General features: G+C 37.8%; 1 protein-coding gene across 4 annotated transcripts in view; it reads right to left on the bottom strand.

The window, feature by feature from the left end:
• The window catches only part of SORCS2 (sortilin related VPS10 domain containing receptor 2), a 525,884-nt gene that overhangs the window by 347,245 nt on the left and 157,986 nt on the right, over positions 1–20,653 (bottom strand). For all 4 annotated transcript variants that reach the window (XM_015625588.2, XM_015625587.2, XM_015625589.2 and 1 more), the window contains exon 2: positions 5,200–5,267. In XM_015625588.2, the coding sequence (XP_015481074.1) occupies positions 5,200–5,267 (68 nt within the window). The remainder of the gene's footprint in view (positions 1–5,199; positions 5,268–20,653) is intronic.

Genomic DNA, 20,653 nt, shown 5'->3' with positions numbered 1-20,653 from the left:
TATAAGGCCATCTGGAAGTGCAAGTTGTTGCAGAATACCGTCACTCATTTATTATGCAGTACTTAATACCAAAAATTTCACTGGGACACTGAAATGTATATTGGGGGGTTTTGTTTTCCTTTTTAAATTAATTTCAGGAAACAGCTGAAATGAGTTTCACCTACAAGTCCAAAGATTTTGGAAACAAATGTCTGTATTCATTTTCACACATTCTGTGAGCCACCTGGAAATTTTACTTTCCTGAGCCATATGTTGTTCACTGTGTCCACCTTAAAAGAATCTCCACCTCTGCAAGTTTGGATTTTAGCTTTAGTGTAGGCCTGCACTCTGTGTAAATGCCCAGAGCCCCCATGCAGTCACTGTGCCCTGATTGATCCTGATGGCCAGCAGGCTTGCACAAGTGAGTCCTGTGGGTGCAGACAGGAAGAGCTGTGCCACCACAGACAGGATGTTTAAGGAGGTGGGGAAGTCTGTTTCTTCATTTAGTATTCCTTTACCGACAACATGGGGCAAAACAACTCAACATCACCTAGCATTCAGCAGGCAATGCTGAGAGGATCCAGCGGTGCTGTTAACATCAAGCAAAGCCGTTTGTTTGCTGTGGTGAAGCAGTAACAACATGGTGATGCCATTGGGAACAATGGCAATTACACAGCAAGCCACTTCAGCATTATTGTATCATTACAGCTTGATAATATGCAATCAAAACTTTATTAGAAATCATAAGCAGCATCTATTATTCATCGGTTAGATCCAGCTAAGAAAGGGAAGGCTGCATGCCTACCAGTAACAGGACTCCAAAGAACAGGGTTGGAGGGTAATTCCATGGTCATATAGTGCTGAGTCACCACTGTATAACCTTCAGCAATATTACCATCTCAGTTCTTCCATGTACAAAATGGAATAATAAAAATAATATACATTTCCAGTATTATTACAAATAATTAACTCAGATAAGTATTATCGTTAATTTTATAGTGGTTACTGATTCAAAGTTAAATTATTTGATTGTAAAATTTAATACTTCTAAAGTTGCAGGCATTCAACAGATGCAAGCAGGCACCTGAGACTGTAAAATATGTGCACCTATATATTTGTGCACAAATGGGTCCATAAAGCATGTGAAAACACACACTCAGACTAAATGGTCTGTTGGTTTCACCTCCTTCCTACTGTAAAATTGCTGGATAAATGTGTGTGAACTCTGACACAAACAGCTCTAGTATGTAAAATATCTTCTATGTATGCACAATACAATGTATGTGACAATTTTAATATTTGAATTCTCAGTTTTTTCACTATGCTAATGAGCTCTAACATGACAGCCAACCTGTATTCCCAATATGTACCACAGTTTAGAAATTCTAACAGTAGTCCTGAAAACAATCCTCTGTTCCTTCTCAAAAAAGTTATTTTAGCTTATATTCAATTGGCAACCTGTAGTAGTTCAGAAAAAGTACCACACAACCAATGTTATCTCTATTTATTTCTTTACCTTATTTTAAATAAAATAAATATACAGTTTGCACCTTGACAAATACTTAATAAGCAAATTGGGAAAGCATCAGAAATAGCTGACTAAAGAAGCACAGTCTGGTATTTTTTAACTGCATACTTCCACCAAGATTTTGCCTTTACCTCTCCAGTCTAACCGGTGGCTCTTACAAATAAAAACCTTATTAAGAATTTCATTACACAGCACTATTCTCCCTATTTGTTCAACAATGAAAGATTCTAAGGTAATTCAAATTTAGGTCTCCCAAGCCTGCAACCTGACTTACATGGGCAGGCATAAGTTACCTAAAAAATTGACAATGCTCTGCAGAGGTACAAAAATGTGTCACCAAGAACCACCCACAAATCTTCACATAGAGTCCCCACACCTAGGCATGTACCTCTGACTGGTGTTTTTCACCACCATCTGCATCACTGTTAGAGGTCTGACTGCAGTTCCAAGGTCACTGAGAACAAACAAGTACCACCAGACCATCCTCTCTCATTCTTTGTTCCAATAAACAAGGAGAAAAAATTATTTTGAGCGATGGGAGAAAAGGAAAGAGATGAAGTAGAAATATGTTTTAAAAGATTAAAGATGCAGTTTCAAGGAACAAAATAACTGATAAACACCAAGGTAGGTTAATATTTACTGACCAGAAAGAGAAATTGGGATATTAACATTAAAAAATTATCCTAGTCAGAATTTATCAGTTTATAAAACTAGTTTATTTTCATTTGGTGACTAAGTCACTTTATGACTTAGACTATGTGATTTCTGGTATTATCTACCCAGGCAAGAGAGGAACAAAAAGATTGGGCTAATTCAGGAAATAACTAGAGAGGGTCTATTCCCACTAGGGCACAGAAACAGATTAATGGCATTTCTCTGCTAACAAAAAACAAAACCAAAAAAAACCAAAAAAAAAACTATCGTTTTCCACACCTGTTTTACAGCATATTTATTTGACACAAATGAGAATGCAAAAGAGAATTAAACAAAAAAGTAAAAAAATACATACACCATGCATTCTGGGCAGGCTGCCAATGTAAATACAGCACCCCAGTTCCATCAGCAAATGTGGGTGACAGCTGGTGAAACTCCAACCATTTTACACAGGGAGAAACACAGAAGTCCCTTGACTGTAAATGGACTTCAGCTTCAATCAATTATTCAGTATAAATAGTGAGATATATCTCAACAGAAAGGGACACTATTTGATACTTTTGCAATAGTTTGTCTGATTTGCACCCTTCCAGATTCAATCACTTTGTAACTCTTCCAGTTTGACAACTGTGTGTCTCTTCTGCATCACAGTGGGCAGAGGTGGAGGAAGGAGGTGAGCCCAGAACATATCCAGGCATGGATCATCTAAGTAGTAACCCCTGGCCCAAGCACTCATCTTAAGCACTTGCTTCCTTTCAGCTTGTCCATCCTGGCTTTAGAACCCACAGAACCATAGAATGGTTTGGTTGGAAGGGACATTAAAGACCATCTAGTTCCAACCCCACTGCCATGGGCAGGGAACCTTCCACTAGACCAGGCGACTCAGAACCCATCCAGCTTGCCTGGTCAACAAGCCCCAGCCTTCATCCCCATCCCTGGCTCAGCAGGTCCTGGGCATCCTCACATCAAGGAGTGAGCTCCCAGGGGCTCTCTTGACAAAGTGGACTGCCCAAGGCACCCTGATGTCCAGACCCTGGCTGGGCTGTGCCCTCTGAAACTGCAAGACATGGCCAAGGAGAGTCCCCCAAGGCCCCATCCCTGCTGCACTGAAGTGGAGCCATGGACACCTGGCACATCCCCAAAGACTGACACCACTGAGAGCCCTGAGGACATCTGTTCCAGCCCTTGGGGCAGAACCATGACCTGTGCCAGTACCAAAGCATCTGGTACATCTGTTACTTGTACGTAAAAAGGCACGATTTCCAGATGATACACGCTAGTATCGATTTTATTTGAATGCAGTTCACACCAGTTCTTTACACCAGCTGTCAGCAAGGTCTGGATGACCTTGTTTTAAAGTGTCTATGTTCTCCAAAGAAAGAAACATTATCTGAAGCCTGCTTTATGTTTATTTTAAAAGACCAAAGAGTTTATTTTGAAAAATCCAACTGAAAATACTTAAAAGACTATGATAGATACCCTGAAGTATGGATTGGGAAACTTGAAATATATTGCACATGTTGTATGGGCCACTGACAAGTAATAGGAAAGCAGTGTGTGCTTACGCAATTGGGATTATCCAAACTATCATTTGGTTGTCTTATTTGCACAAGATGTTGGACAAAAATTAAAACAGAAACAAATGTGCAATATATTTTGCATCTTCTAAGTTTAAAGGACAGTTACAAATGAACTGTCATAGCCCTAAAAAGGCCAGTCTTGAGCCAATGTTAAGCAGTCTCCATTTGATCTTTCTTTCTTTCCTGAAAACCTTCTTATGACTAGAAATTTCTAGAAATACCCTTTTTCTGCATGGACCACTGGCCCTGGCCAGACTGAGCACTAGTCAGACACTGCTGTAACATCAAGTTATTGCAGAAGTACTGTCACTGAGATACCCCACATAGTCAAAACTACGCCACCTCTTTCAAAATAAGTAACAAGGCTGTTTTTCAGCATGTCCTGACCTTTCTCACTCCCTATTCCCTTACCCAGTCCTTTTCTTAGATTGTTTCTGTAAAGAGACATCTTTACAGAGACATCTGGAGGTCAGGTCCCTATACAAGCTCTTGGGACAGCATGAGGATTACAAGTACCAAAGCCACAAAGTTTTGGATAAACTATTAATAATTTTTTCAACACTTGAATTTCACATATGACTGCTTAAGTCTCCTGTCATTTATTTTTACTGCTAGAGATATCCAGAAAAACTGGCAGAGCAAATACTGTGCAGTATCACATCTAGTAATAACACTGAAATACTTTTGCTTTTCAAATGTACATGATGGGTCTAGAAAAATTTGTGGTGGAAAATTTGTAAAGACCCACATACACACAAAAACAAAATATTAGAGCACAAAAAGCCTCCTTAGCAAAAGACACCTAAGACCTGAGACAATAACCAGTGTGACAAGTATAACAGACTTACCCCAGCACTGCTTTTGTGCTGATGTACACCTGAACTTGCAATCTGTGCACACACAGGCAATAAGCATATTGGTATCTTAATTCACAAGTATTATGGGAATGAAAATCAGTTTAGAAATTTATTTGGATTACTATTTATTCCCAATTGTCATAAAACAATATAACCTACACTGCTGGTATACTTCATCCAGACAATCCTAACTACTTCCAAAGCAGGATTATTTACTAACTTCAGTACACTACTCAAGCAGCAAGAATTTCCAAAATACACATCCCAACACAATAAGCATTTCAAAGTTTTTAAGTAAATTTGATACAGAATTTCTAGGAAAAGGAAAAACATGGCACCTTGAAAAATGGTCTCAAGAAGGTACCTTATACTGTCCATCACTCTTTTGTTTCTACTGTTACAATTCTAGTTACTGTTACAAATCTAGTTCAACTACAAGGAAATGCATTCAAGTAAGAGTAAGACTTGATGACAATCTGGATAATCTCTCTACAATAACATCAGTCAGGTACCAACTAAACTCAGCAGCAGTCTAGGAAAAAGAAGTGATGGATCTATTCCAGCAGTAGAAGGGAAGGTTATAGAAAAGCAGAGAACTTACCTCCACAAAGAGCTCTCCAGAACTTTCCCCATGTCAGTATGATAATACTTGGTAAGGATCAGGATCACCTGAAAGAAAATGAGAATAAATAGATTTAAATATGTAAACTGATGTAAGAAACAGAAACAGACATGGGCAGCACGTTTTTGGGAAATACAAAGGTGAGGCTTCTGAAAATCTGAACAGCATTTTACCTCATTTCTAACTCTTAAGGGTTTTGCTTTTTAGCCTGGATTTTTCATTTTTCTTTCTGGGAAGAGTGATTTCAGCACATGAAGTTTTCTGCAAACTTGGCGAATGTGAAAGATTACCCATTTCACATAAGCAGTGGATTTGGAATTGCCACATAAATACCACCACCATGTAACATTCCCCAAGAAATCTTTATGACTTTCTGATTTGGAAAAACCAATCTGGTTGCTAGTTTCAATTTAGGAGGCAACTCTACAGACAAAATTACTTTTTTAATCCAAAATATAAAACAATGGTGATTAATTTTGACTATCCAGATAAAAAAAAAATCAGGAAAAAATTAGCTCTGGCCTTCCTTACAAAATCAGCAATGCAACTTTCATAGCTATCACTTTTCATTTCTTGAAGAATCACTTTTCTCCCTTCACAAACCAGCTTTGTGCTCAGTAAATTACTCATCTACATCAGCAACAGCTAACAAAATACACAAGCAAATTTCTTCCACAAAACATCTTCATCCTATGAAAAGAGTCAGCAAGAAATACTTTCCACCTGTTCAACACGTGACAAATTCACTGGTCAAATAACATAAAGTGCTAGTCCACAACCAGTGCATCAAGCTCAATACTATGGTTCATGTTTGGATCTTTTACAGGTTTCTTTTCACTTGCTGCCAGTCCACGTTAGTGGCTCTTAGAGCCACATGCCCATAGCAACCCCACAGAGGTAGAACAGGATGGTTCCCTGCACAGCTGGAGGCTTCCTTTACTGTGGGGTCAACACCAGGCTCCAACAGTTTGAAGCAAGCTGTTATTTAACTGGCACTGCTCTGCTCCTGCCCACCAGATGAAATCCCCAGCAAGCAGCAACTGTAGGCATTCACTTTGATTATTCAGATAATTAATATGCCGATGATACATTTATGCTGCACTCCTTGTATGCTGGAGCTTGTGAAAGAACAGAATTCCAGACTGAGGATGTTATTACATGGAAATAATGCAGTGTTTTACAGAACTGAGACATAATATCAGTCTCCCTCAGGGTTAGCCAAACCTAATAAATTCACAACACATATTCCTGGATGTATATTGATATAAGCAAAAGTGGAAACAACCCATAATTCACAAGTAGTATTATTCACTCTTATTCTCAAAAGAGTCACAATCTAGCAGATCACTTTCCTGGAATTTGCTTATTTATAAAAATAAAGGTTTAGCTTAAAACAGAGGGGAAAAAAAAAATTAATCAGTTACTACAAGACTTAGAAAGAAAAGAGAAAGAACTATTTCCCAAAGGAGAATGTATCTATGGATGAGATTCCTGGCTACAGCCCAAGCACAGTTCCACCAGGTCAGCTATTTATTGTATTGTCAGTGTCTTAACTACAGCTTTTTCTGCTTCTTGCAATTAAGAAGAAAAAGAAAGAAATTTCACTACTGGGAGCATCTATTGACTCCAATTATTAAGGAAAAAGTTTCAGACTGTGCTTCTCCAAACAAGTATAATTCCTATTATGTGAGAAAAACTGATCTGGAATTTATTTATGGATACAAGAATGTATACTTGGTACATGAAAAATAAATAAGAAAATACCAAAAAATACAAGAGCTTATATACATTGTTTCCTTCCATTTATACAGAAATGGAGGCTGAATCCTGAACTTGGTGAGCCAGTTTTCTTCATCCCTGTACATCCTAGAATTAGGAATTTTAAAATTCAGATAATTTTCAGCAACATGTGTTGGATCCATCCTGTTACAGACTAAGACTGATGTTCCATTTTTTAATTAAACAGATTAAAATCACACACAGAAAATCTTATTGGGTCACCCTCAGTCAGTCCACTTGCTTTTTCCACAACCTGTAAGGATGTACCAACAAAGAACTTTCCAGATAAGCCATTTCTGTAACTCAGCACCCGTTAGAAATAGAGACTGTCAGGCTCATGGTCCTGCTGGCTAGCTGCAGCTCATCTGGGCATGCACACACCGAGCCAGAAAGCCACTGCTGTTCCACACACTTCATCTGAATGGCTTTCAGGTAACTGCAAACTGCACTGGGGAGTAGTCACAAGCAGTAAAACATTCCTGGATGCTGCAGGACTGGTGCTTTAAACTGAATCAGAGCTCTGAAAAACAGATGTCATTACTTTCCAATCTGACTGCTAGATTCATGTAAAAATTAAAATACCTTATTTTGCATTTTGGAAGTAAAGACAATGACTTAGTAGGAAATACAAAGCCATAAGAAGCCATCGAACTCTCAAACACCATTAGCAGGTTCCTGTCATGACTTAAGTATGAAGCTGCTGAGAGGCTGACCATCATTTCAACTATGCCAGTGGATTTCATCCCAGTGTCTGAATAATGGAGTCCAGCTATTTAACAAATTTTATACCACAGTCCTTTAGACTGTGGGAAACTTTTCAGGCAATCCTGCTAACCGCATGGTATTCTTTTCTAAATTAATAGATAGATCCAAACAACAGAAGAAATTATTTCACAATGAAAGCATAAAGGTCTTCAGGATCTCTGGATTCTACCCATCATTTTTAAGAGCAGAAGCCTGTTTCACTGATTTCATTTTAATGAGACTCCATAATTACAAGCGTTTTACAGGCTGGATTGAAGCCAGTGGTTCATACACATGGTTCTCCTAGTGAAAGTGCTTGGGTGGCCTGTGGCTGGGGAGAGGCACAGCAGCAACTGAGCAATAATCAAGGATGTGATTCTTAACCAGCTAATACTACCATTAGTCATGGACAGCTAAAATAAATTTAACTTTTTTCTGTTACTATTTTACTGCTAAAATAAATTTAGGCAATGAAGGAGAATAAGATTTATCAGATTTTTTACTTTAAGGTGGATTTATAGGATTATCTAGAAATCTTCACTGCATCAAGACTTCCAGAGACCCGTGAAACCATTTTAAACCATTTAATCTTAAATTCACTCAAAATTCTCTGAGTTCCCTCCCAGAGTACGACAATGATTAGTATGACAACAGTGATTAGTGTTGTGTGCTAGGGACCTCAGAACACCTGATGGTGCTTCTGGACAAAAATACTGAAAGGGAAAAAAGAAAGTGAAAACTTTCAGATTTTATCACAAAATTGGTACTCTGTTGCTTCTTTATCAAAGCCTTTGGTAAAGGCCTCTCCATAAAACCAATATTTCTCTCTATGTGCCACGGTATGGAAGATAAATCCCTTAGGATTCTAAGAATTAAATGCAATGTGCATTAGAAGTTAGTTTTCCATGCAAGAGATAACTAGCTGCAGTCAATTTCTCTGTGTTGAGCCTTCAGAAATTTTTCTACCTCATCCTCCTCCTCCTTTCTTGGGGGGAAGAAGGGCAGTGGGGTGCACAGATGGAATTTTGATTCTCCTACATCATTTCCCTGCTTCCATAACTTCGTTCCTGCCTGTGTGAATTCTCACTGCTGTAGTAGTCACAGCTCAAAACTGTTCTCCAAACAAAGGAGTTGAAGCTGTTTCCATGCAAAATCCTTCCTGGATATAGACCTGTCTTCAGGGGTGCACTGGGTTTTCAGTGAATGACAGACCAAGAAAACAAATAGAAAATTCCACAGATATTATTACCCATGAATAATGAAAGTTAGTATGATCTATGTCTATCCCCTCTCCTTTTCATTTGCCCTCCTCTGAAAATGCTTTGCAGTGAGGCTGGGCTGAAAAGAGCACAACTTTACTTTATGAGACACAATGTGCTTTCAATCATTTCCTAATAAAATTTTGGCTTTAGGAAACCCATTTTAATCCTCTCTTTTCATCACTGTGTCAGCTAAGAGGGCTGAGAAAGGAAAAAGGAATGAGTTCTAGATCAATCACTTTTCCTGGTGTTTATATTTTATCTTTTTGTGGAGGATTTGCTAAGATACTTCTCTTTCTGATAAACATCGACTTTTGGAAAACTATTTTACTTTTTCCCCATGCTCCCTCCATGATGCTTTTTTTTCATGGATCTTTCTTAACAAAGATCTCTTTTTTCTATCTACATGTAGATTCTTACAGATAAAATCTTTCTTGACCCCTGAAATTTGTGATTTTATGTAATTTTTTTTTGGCATGTATTCAGAAGTTTCATAGCGAAAGTCTCATACTTCCAAAAGTACAATTACAAATATGATTATGCAAGTTTTTGTCTCTTCTCAAGTTCTGAGAAAGTGAGAGCATGCTCTAAGTACTCCTGGGCACCCAGAGCTACCAGGAAAATAAACTCCTCAAACAGATTCAAGTTTCTGCAAACTTTTTAGCATCTGCTTAATTTAATTCATGTGAATGAACCCACTGAAATCCAAAGAAGTGTTTATGAGAGTGGCTTGAACCAGTATTTAATACTCTGTGTGACTGGAACATAAGCTGCTGTTTTGCTCAAGAACACAGCCTCACTCACCTTTTCAGCTGTTTAACTATTCCACTGTACGCCACAACTATTTTGGGGAGATCAAGAGGTTCTAGACACATCCTATTAATTTTTCACTACCACCCCCTGTAACTCCAAAATTTTTTTGACAACTAATAATCAAAAAGCTGCCTAACAAATTATAGGCAACCACCCACTGCTCCAATCCCTCAAGCCATTTCCACTTTTGCAGCAGCAGGCTCTTCAATCATCATGCTAAGAGTAATGTTAATTTTCACATTTCTTATTTAAAACAAAGATTCTTATGAGAAAAATAAGATGCAGGAAATTATTAATATGAAGGTACATTACTAAAAGGCCATTATACAGACAAACTACCATACCACTTTTAATAACTACATCATAATTTGATTATGCTGGGAAAACTAAACAGAAAGTGAGCATTTAGGTTTACTCTGTTGCAGTACTATTATGAAAGGTAAAAAAAGCAAACATTTAAACCATTACTTAAGCTATTAAAAATTCACTGTACAAGCTTCTACTCCTCTCTAGTAATAAAGTTCATAAAAGCAGTGCATGATTTAATATGAAGTACTTAAAGAATCTGATTTCTTATTTCTTCCAACTAAATTGTATTGGGAGATGAGAGGACTTACTGTGTATGAAGTCACTGACCACACCAGTGCTCTTGCCTTAAACATTAGTAAGAATTCCATACAGTGAATTAATTCATAATTCAAAATAAGACACAATAATGGCTCAATTCCTGTTCTCTAAGAGGTATTTCCATCCACAGGAGCTGAATAAGTGCATAGTCTTGAAAGCAGTGGTTGTGATTGCTTCCAGATTCAAAACCATTTTAAACATAGTACTTCCTTCACACATTGACCCTGAAAACATTCATACAGAAAAGTAACTTTAAGATATCAAATATATTTAATCCACTATCTAGCACAGAACAGGATTACACTTTGTTATCTCTGTACAAACACAGAGCAAAAAGAAAACCTACTGCCTTCACGGGCCTATAGTTCAAGTACAGAACACAAGAAGCCTTCAACACCATCGCCCATTATCAACTTATGACAGATTTTCAATGCAAGCTCCTAAGAAAATTATGTCTACATGATGCCACTGCCTATATATACACACTGTGTGTGTGTATATATGTATATATGGGTTTGGCTCCTCAGCCCTATCTTTTAATCCAAAATCCACTGACTGATTTCAATCATATTTAACAGAGAAGTAGATAGCCATATGCTGAAGTAGCCATATCAGTTTATACCACAAGTCCATAGCACAGATAAATCTAGAACAGCAATAAACAAAAAGGTAAAAAAAAAATATAAGAATGGGGAAGGCATTCAAATAAAAATGCTTCCCAAATATATTTTCCTATCTTCAGGAATTTGCAACTCAGGTAGCTGGGCTGCTACTGCAGTTGCTGGAAGCTGGCTGCCTGGATAAGCACAGGTTTCTATGTGCAGTAGCCTGACCCACCCACAAAAGAACAGAGACTATTGTTATGCAACTCTTAATGGTCAGTCCCCAAAAATCAAAGCACACATAGAATGGGTCAGCCAACCTGGACTGCTGCTACTTCACAACATATACACATTGCTGCTCCTTTATAGAACCATTAAATGCAGGTCCAAGATTTCTGATGCTGCAGATGCAGAGCTTGCTCAAGCAAACAGGAGGGAGCTCAGTGTGAAGGCCACAGAATTATTGGACTCAAATCTGCAGCTTTGGAAACTGCCTAACATTTTAACTACTTGTTCAATTAAACTTCCTGCTCTTTCTCAGACAGCCCCAAACAATGTCACCTCTAACACAAAAATCTCCAGTTTTTTGTCATTGCCTTTACTATATAACCAGAGCAATTTTTTGGTTTAAATATTTAACATAGCATTTGATAAGTTCTTCAAACCACATTTGCAAACATGCCAAGAGAATAAATTTCTAAAGCATGAAACAAGAATATTTTTTCTCATCTCTCTAGTCTCCTAATTGTGATTCTTTTTTAAATACAGACCAGCTTTACTTATCTTCCCTGCTAATGTATTCTAAATTGAATTAACAATCCTTCCTGCAGAACCAAACTTATTATGTGAATATTCTTTTTTATTCCCATGAAAATTCAAGAGGAGGCAGAGCTAACATCGAAAGATGGCATATGTAAAACATCTTTACTCTCTTCCAAATATTTTAGGAATCCAATATTATGGCTATGCTATTTACTTCCATCATCACTATTATATAACTATTCACTACCAGAAAAGAAAAATCAGATTTTAAGTGCAGTTTGTGAAATATTCCTAGTCTCTCATGTAGTGTTACTACCCAATAGTAAAATATTGAAAGTGAGCTTCTAATCTGCATCACTAAATCCTTTCTCAAGGCCAGAGCTTTTCATTAAAAAAAAACAAAAACATTTACATATAAAAATAATAACACTTTTTATTTTAAAAATGAAATTATTATACAAGACATATGGAAATAGCTATAAAGGAGGATACCACAAGCTGGAAAGAGCATTCCTTTAACACAGGGCTATTGGCAGACATGTTCACTTTGGTTACTCTCCCTCACAGCTGCTCTGTCTTCACCAGAACCACAGGATTAAATATCATTGTACCAAATAACATCATATTTACCAGAGGTTTCATCAACCTACAATGACCTCAAAATAACATTTAATTATCTCTGGAATGGCTAATAGTGTCCAAATGAGCCCTAATTGTCTATCATAAAAAGGCTTTATAAAGACTGTTCATGGAAGCAAGGGCTTTGATGCTTCATGAAGATCAGCCAAAGAATCACACTGTTTAATATCCTTCTTTATCATGAATAAGGGCTGAAATTTAAATTAACTGAATATTGTAGGTGCCTGAGTTTGTTCTGTATAAATGAGAAAGATAAACAAGGGAACATGGTCTACAGGGTGGAACATGGACATCCTCCTACGTGAAAGGAATTCTGCCAGGACAAACATGCTAAAGACCAAGGCAGTTATATTACAGAGACAGAGTGATGCTGATTAATATTTCAGTCAGAAGACCAGAGACAAACCAGAGGCAGATGCAAAACTTGTTTCACACCTTTTGTAGTATGGAGCGTGTATGTTGCACTGATCAGCATATACATGGACAGAGATGCTTTAACTCTGCTTATTCCAAAGTCAAAATCCGGCCTGGAAAATGGCACAAAAAGGAGTGAAGTGCCTAGCAAAACAGGAATAACCCAAAACTGTTCTGGGGCTGATACTCCAGGTGCTGTCTAAAAGTCCTGTAGTCCCCCAGCTCAATCACCTCCCTAGTGAGGAGTGCCTGGGTGCCTCTCCAAACAAGGACCATGCTCTCTGCACTTTCACACAGGGACAGACAAGCCCCAACACCACCCACTTTTCCTGGGTGGAAGTTCGTCTCTCTAGGCCTGCCTTTCATTTTAACTGGTTTGTCTCTATTTTTCTTGCTAAAATAATTAATTTCAGAAGTACCAACACACTGCCCCTAGTGTAATGTGAGAGGGAACCATTTCCACACAAATGCCAAGCCTGCCTGCTCCCCGTGGTCCCATTCACAATAAATTTGGAACACCTCAAATGACATTAACAGAATTCAACTACTGTAAAATACTGGGAATGAACCCCTTTGAGAAGCAGGATGAAAGCACATTTATCTTCAGCATTATTCCTGAAGCAGCAGAACTTCATATCCGTGCCAATGGAAAGGGCGTAAAGGAGCTGAGGGAACATCCAAGTGGGTTAGGAGACTATTAGAAAGGGCTTGGGAGCAGTTGGGAAAATTGGTCAGGGGCCAAATACGTCAAAGAAAACATTGGAAGCAACTGAGGGAGTGCTGGAAAGTTCTCCACATTCAGTCTGAAGCCAAACCAGGAGATTTCCAATCTGTGAGCACTGAGTTTTTGCCAGCTTTTTGTGTTTCCTCACCCAGCCTCTGCCCTAGGTGTCCATTACTTTAAGAGCCATGGGGACATAAAAAAGCTAAGTGGAATTATATAGCATTATCTGTGAAAAGGAACAGCTCTTTCACCAGGCAATGCCACATCATTTTGGATCCCTCTTGTCACACAGACGCTGTGCTTTAGTTTAACTAGTGTGAAGTAAAATAACATAATCTGTCATCTTAGATCCAGGTTTCAAATTAGCCTTGCATTCCAATCTTAAACCTCTAATACATTTTAAATGACCCTCAGATCAAGCAGATACAAGCAGGAAAAGATTGTAGGCCCTGATAAATGAGATCTATATTTCTTTACTCCAGTAAAGGCTTAGATATTCAACAGATTCTTTGGAGACAGGTTTTGCATGTCAGCATTTAATCAGCTGTAGCTAGAGCCGCAAAGCAGTTTCAGTAACAAACTCTGAATGTGAAATTCTCCCCCTTAAAGACTGATATTTTTCATGGTTGGTCTCTCCCTGTGATCACAGATTGTTTTAGAAATATGCTAAGTACTTCTTTCTTCACGTTATGAGCACAAGTCTTTTCTGTTTTCATGGATTTAAGGAAAGGTACAACAGTTAAGCAATGCAAGAAGTGGGAGGAAAATATTTTTAATTCATGCCTAGAACTCTTCTGAACAGTTATCTCTACACTTGTACCTTGTCATGGCTCTTTTCTGTAGAAACGTGGCAATTTCAGTCTTCTTGTGTCCCCTTAATATAATGTCTAGTTTACAGCTGAGAAGCAGAGACAGACGTATCACCTTGGCTTATTCCAACTTTAGGACAGGAAAAGAGAGAGATACCTCTAGAGATCAGTTTTGCCCATCTAGATATGAACAGTTCTTTAGAAGTTCTTTGTTTCCTAGTGATTTTTCATACTGAGGGCCTACACTTCCATCTTGACCCTCTCAGAAAGACTGGATAAATCCCTATTAAAAGAAGCTGCCAGAGAAGTCCAGGCAGAGCAGAAAATATCATATAAAGCAAGAACAAACTGAGAAGCAAGATCAATAGACATGTCTAAATTCCATATCCCTAACACCAAGGACCTTCTTTTCTGATCCATGATGTTCCCAGACCCAATTCCCACATCTCTCAAAAGTTTTCAGGGTCCCAAGAACCCTTCCCCTATCACTGTTACCCACAACTCTGCAACACACCCACACTGTGGAGCCAGGAGGTCTGCATGTGCTTCTGTACCACCAATGTCCTGACATGTAACAGAAACTGTGCCAAAGAGGCACTGTCTTCAATATGGGAAAAATTCATTTTTCCCCTTACCCCCCTTTCCAACAAGGAACAAAAGAAAAACTAAGGAAAGAGTTGAAGAAATTTGTAAAATCATATATATCATCTCAGAAGATGCAGCAGACTAAATTTTTTAACTACTAAAAAACCCCATATTTAATGTCTTAAAAATGGTAGGTATGACTATGATATGCTTCATTCCAAGGTTCTTTACAACAGGAACTTTATACTATCAGACAGTTAAAACCTCTCTACAGTGTAGATGACATTTACTGTTGTCCTCCATTATACTGAGCATCTCTCTGGAACTCCTATTTATTTTCCAATCATTTTTTCTAATGAGTTTTTCCTATATTTGAATTGTAAATGCCTCTCTCTATTTATATTTTATTTCTGAAACTTAGAGAATAGTCTTCTCTGTTTACCAGTCAACAGTTTTTTTCTTATGGAAATTAACTTATCCCAAGACAAAGAAAAAATCTGAACCTTTAAATTCTTGCAAATTGCTTTTCTCAAGTTAGGGGTTTAACTGATACCATGACAGAAAGACAGTAATAACCAGAGCCAAGAAGCTACAGCCCAAAACCAATGGCAGCTTTTCAGCAAAATGTTGTCTAGTAAATGGATGTTTTTGTAGCTCCCTCCTCCCCCTTCCATACCCATGCATTTACTCAGAGTCTGATCCAAAGTCTAAACTAATTAAAATCTAGATTAAGCCCACTCCAAACACAGGAAAAATAAATCAGATCTTGAAATTTCTTACATGAAGAGAAGGATCCAGATTTGATGAAACCAGTATTTGCAAGCCTCACACATTCTGTGCACAGGAAAAACAACCACACTGTATTTTCCAGGAAATGCATGTAATTGTACAAATTTATGACTTTAAATGTCAAGTTATAATGGACATGAGACTACTGAAAGAGAATAGCTAGAGCTAAACTTAACAATGTAAGCTTTTTCACAATACAGCAACTTATGCTGCCAAAGGTATCTCTAGATAGACATTTTTTGAAGTAAAGTTCACTCACAATGCATAAGAAAAAGTACGGAAAAGTAACCACTGAAAATTACCTCAGACCTATTATGTCAATCCCTGATCAACTATATACATTTGTTGCTTTTTTTTTTTTTAAAAATACTGTATTTTGCAAGAATTTTACAAGATTAAAGGCCCCAGGAAAAATGCATCACCCATATGTTTAAAACAACATTCAATTCCTTCAATTTCCCTGCTTTGGAACAAGAAATATCTTTTCATCAGCAGAAATGATTTTCCAACCTCTTCCAAGCCCATCATCATCTTAGACAAGGCAGTAGGCCAGTATTTTTCAAAAGCAAATAGAAGGAAAAAGAAGCTTTCAATGCAGCCCAAGAAATAGCTGTAGAAGATTATTTTGTAGGCACAGTAAAATGAATAAAGCATCATTCAAGACTGAGACATCACTCAGCCACCTCCTGAAGACAGGAGCTTGTCAAAACTGACCAAGTTTTTTTGGGGGGAAAAAAAAAAAAAAAAAAGCTTCTATCTTCCCTGCCAATTCTTCAATGAATTGTCTTTTTCCAAATAGAAGACAAGTAACATTTCAGGAAACAGTGTTAAAAATAAGCAAACTGAAGTTTATTTAAGCTAAAATTTGACTTTTAATAGTCAGTTGTATGAATGGTAACCCAATGAAAAGCTCTGTGCATAGTATAGGAAGAATACAAATTAAGTAGCTCAGGCTTTCTTTCTGAGACTTAAAATGAGCAAGGATAACACATCACATCAGTTAATTAATGCAGCATCCCTACAACTGCTATGTGAAGAGAGAAATTACAAATTTTAAAGTTTAGTGCTGGGAGATTTTAGCCCAGTCCAGGCATTTTCTACCTATGTTTGCAAACTGTCCAGCTCAGAGCACTAGCCACAGACACCCAAGCAATTTCAGGGACATTGATTCGATATTGGCAGGGAAAGAAATCAAGTCCCCACCATATTCCTTGGTCCAGAGAAGGTGAAAGCATTCCTTAATCTCGGTGACAACAAATTGACGGCAATTTACCTGAAATAGTATTTTTTGCAGCTTATCTACCCCTTCCCCAAATCACAACATAATTAGCCTGAAGTGCATTTCTCGGGAAGGAGATATAATATGTACAGCTCTTAATCAGTGGTGCTTATTAACTAAGGTACCAATAGATGATGATCCAAAAATTTTTTAGCAAAAGAAAGAAGAAATCCATTGTATGGACATAAAGGTCAGGGGATCTTTATGGCATTTAGACTTCTCTACATGAAGAAGTAGAAATTGTCCAATATCTGGAAATAATGCAAGTTCTCCGTGAATAAATAAAATAGTAAATGTGCTATCAGAGAAATGAATCAGCCAGGAAGGGGGAAACAGATACTCAAACACATCAGTTCAGTTTCTTGGTTTCTATCTTAACTGCAGAAGTGCATATTTTCTCAGTGAGTTAGCCTACTTGCAGTAGTAGCTCTTAGGCACTCCCTAAGAAATTTTTACTCCTCAGTACCTTAAGAAAAATAGCTTAGAGAAACATGCAGGGACTCTGATCACAGCTCAGGTGAGTTTTTGTTTTGGTTTTAATATTCTAGTACTGAGGGTTTTCCCTCCTTTTTTTTTTTTTTTTTAATTTTCTCAGAGCAAAGGATACTAACAGTCTGTGGCTGTGCATGACTGGCTAATACAAAGACAGAGAGAGATCTGCAAACTCAAGTCCCAGCTCCCCAGGCCCAGAAACAGCATTGTGGAAAATAAGAAGTGTAATCTGAATTTTGCAAAATGGATTTGTGTCCAGAACAAAGACAAATTAGTTGCTAATTCTTTCTTCTGCTTAAAAAGAAAAAAGCAGCTTACATACTCCTCCCCCAAAAATCAATGCATTATACATACGTTTCTCTGGATCTGTCTTTAATTATTAATTACCTTTCATCTCTGCAGTGCCTCTCATGGTTATTTCACACTGATAGACCAGAGAAAAGGGTCCATCCCACTGAAGCTACAAAAGAAGTAGGAGGATGGACAAAAGCAAAAAGGACGGGGAAGGTGGGAATTGGCAAGCTTCCATGACAGTTTTTTTATTTTAGTTTCAAAGATTATGAAAATTTTATTTTCAACACCAAAGGAAAAAGACAGAAATAAAATATTAAATAACTGCCTGGAGCTAAATGTTTCCTACTCAGAATGCTTAGAATTGAGCTGAAAATCTGTGGAAATAGATATTTCTGCAACTATAACCTTAATTCCAATAGTGTTCGATACAGTGAAATGTAACAGTCCTCACAGCGGGTAATGGCAGATAATGATCACTAAACCAAATGTTTTCTGGCTTAATTCATAAGGAATCCAAGAGGATAAAGGGTACAAAGTATTTACTAGGGTGGCAGAGAAGGTAATTCTGTCCTGAACTAATAAAATATTTTTGCTTCCTGGCAGTGGTTCCTTTTTACCATAAAGTGAAGGATTTCTATACTTAGGTACCTCAGAGAACTTTTAAGGCATTTTGTAGTCTAGCTTTTAGAGTCTCTAAACTGTAGGTTCTAGCTCCTAAGATGTACAATCTTACTTACCCTGTTTATATTTTGCGTAAGATCCAGTGATTGTTCCTGAAGGTTTATGCGTCAGGAACGTTCTGATTCATTCTAACTGATTAATTTGAAATTTTGCTCTTACATTGGGATGGGAAGACAGGGACAAAATTCCCATAGTCAAGATTGCCATGACACAGGCAAAAGGAGGAGATGAACAATTCTGAACAGTGGAAATGGCCCTCAAAAAGCACAAAAGACATTTCCTAAAAAGTCTCCCTTCATAAAGAGGTGGTTAGCCAGAGATCTAGATCTTTGTGTGCATTACCTCAGGCACTGCCTCATCCCAGGCTGTGGCTGTTCTCAGCTCCCTGCAGGAACATAGGTTTGTTGAGGAGAGCACGTGGGCAAGTGTGACTGCAACTGGAGACAAGAACATGTTCAGGAGAACAAGGGAACTTTTGTGACCTCCTGGTGTTCTGTGGTGGCAGGTAATTATCATGTTGCTTTAGATTTGAAGCCATTATAAACACAAATATCCCTCCAGTGAAAGAATTAAACTGAAGGCATCTCAGATGCTAAATCAAAGCTAGAAAGTATCACCTGGTCTTCTACATCCATTTTCCTCTCCTCCGCCACTTCCAGACCCAAATCCATATAACTCAGAAACATACTCAAAGCACATAGCACAAAATGCAGCTATCTACACTTCAAAAAATATACTGCTCCTACCCCTTCCTCTAGCAATGAGTTCCACATTTATTTATGCAGCCAAGCAAGTAATGATGACTTATTTCTTAAATAAATTTATTTACCTTCAATGTTTATCTACGGGATCTTGTCATGTGCTTTTCTAGAAGATTAAAAGACCTCTGCTGACAAATATATTCTCCATAAATAAGTCCTTACACACAGTAATCACACTGCTTTTTGACCTTTCCTCTGTGATAAGATTAATGACTGGCCTCCCTACAGTTCACCTCATAAAGCTGACTTTTTCAGCATCTGGATAGTTTCTTTGGGTCCTCTCCCTAATCCTCACCCCTTATCTTCAGAATATATTCTCCAGAATTGAGGACATTTCTGAGGTGAGGATACCAAATCTGAGAAGCAGCAGCTACCAAAGGCAAAGCCAAGTTAATTTTCTTACTTGTTGTTGATATACCTTTTATGGCCAGCCCACAACAGCTTACAGGAACCTCACCACAGGTTTCCAGGAACAGCGATTCTGGGATAAGCCAGCATAATGCTGCTATTGGAAAACTAAGTTAAAATATTTTGTTCTTCTTTCCCTAAAAGCGAAAGACCACTTGGCAAACATGCTTAATAAAATCAGGCCATGCAGAGGAGGGACTAAATGAATGCATATACATACAAAAATAATCAGCATTTTTTCAACCACCCCACCAAGTTTTTCCTGAGAATTCAAGAACTTTCTAAGCCCAGACGTTATTCATCTCTCAGACTCCAAAGAGCTGCTTTTAATCTGTCTCCTCTTGTTTAGCCTTAGGTTTTGTAGACTTACACCTACACCTCCAGCAATAATTATTCTAACTAGTCTCTGCTTCCCTGGGCTAATTGCCAGCAGAATTCAACTGGTTTTCAGCAGAAGAGCAAGCAAGTTTGTCAAGAAAAAGTCTGCAGCTGGAGACAAGGAGGAAAAAAAAAAATGAAAGGAAGAACATCTCCCAGGTTCAGTTCACAAATACATATATAGGAGAATATCAGCATCAAGAACAAACCTCTTGAGCTCTCTTTCCCATCAATTCTGTTGATGTACTCATTGAGGAAACTACCCTCAAAAACCTTACACTGATTTCAGGGTTGCTAATTCCCAAAGCAGCCTTCCATCCTGCAAACCTTATATCTTTGCATGTACAGCTTTCCATCTGTCTGCATAAAAGTGAATTTTTGAATTTTCATCTAATCAACCATTTCAGATTATGCTTGCAACAACCTTCATTATTTTAGCAATTTTTTTGCTATCTACGAACTTATCAGCAAATTCATGTCACTATCCATACTGGTGATTGAAAATATGGAAATAGTGACTGGGACTGGATTCAGAACTAATGCTTAGAAACCAAGTTAATGAGTTTTCACAAAATCGTGAATTACGTCCCCACT

This window comes from Parus major, chromosome 4 (assembly GCF_001522545.3).
Source record: "Parus major isolate Abel chromosome 4, Parus_major1.1, whole genome shotgun sequence".
Classification (NCBI taxonomy): Eukaryota; Metazoa; Chordata; class Aves; order Passeriformes; family Paridae; genus Parus; species Parus major.
Note: the sequence above shows the minus strand (reverse complement) of the source record. Positions and strands in the feature narration are given on the sequence as shown.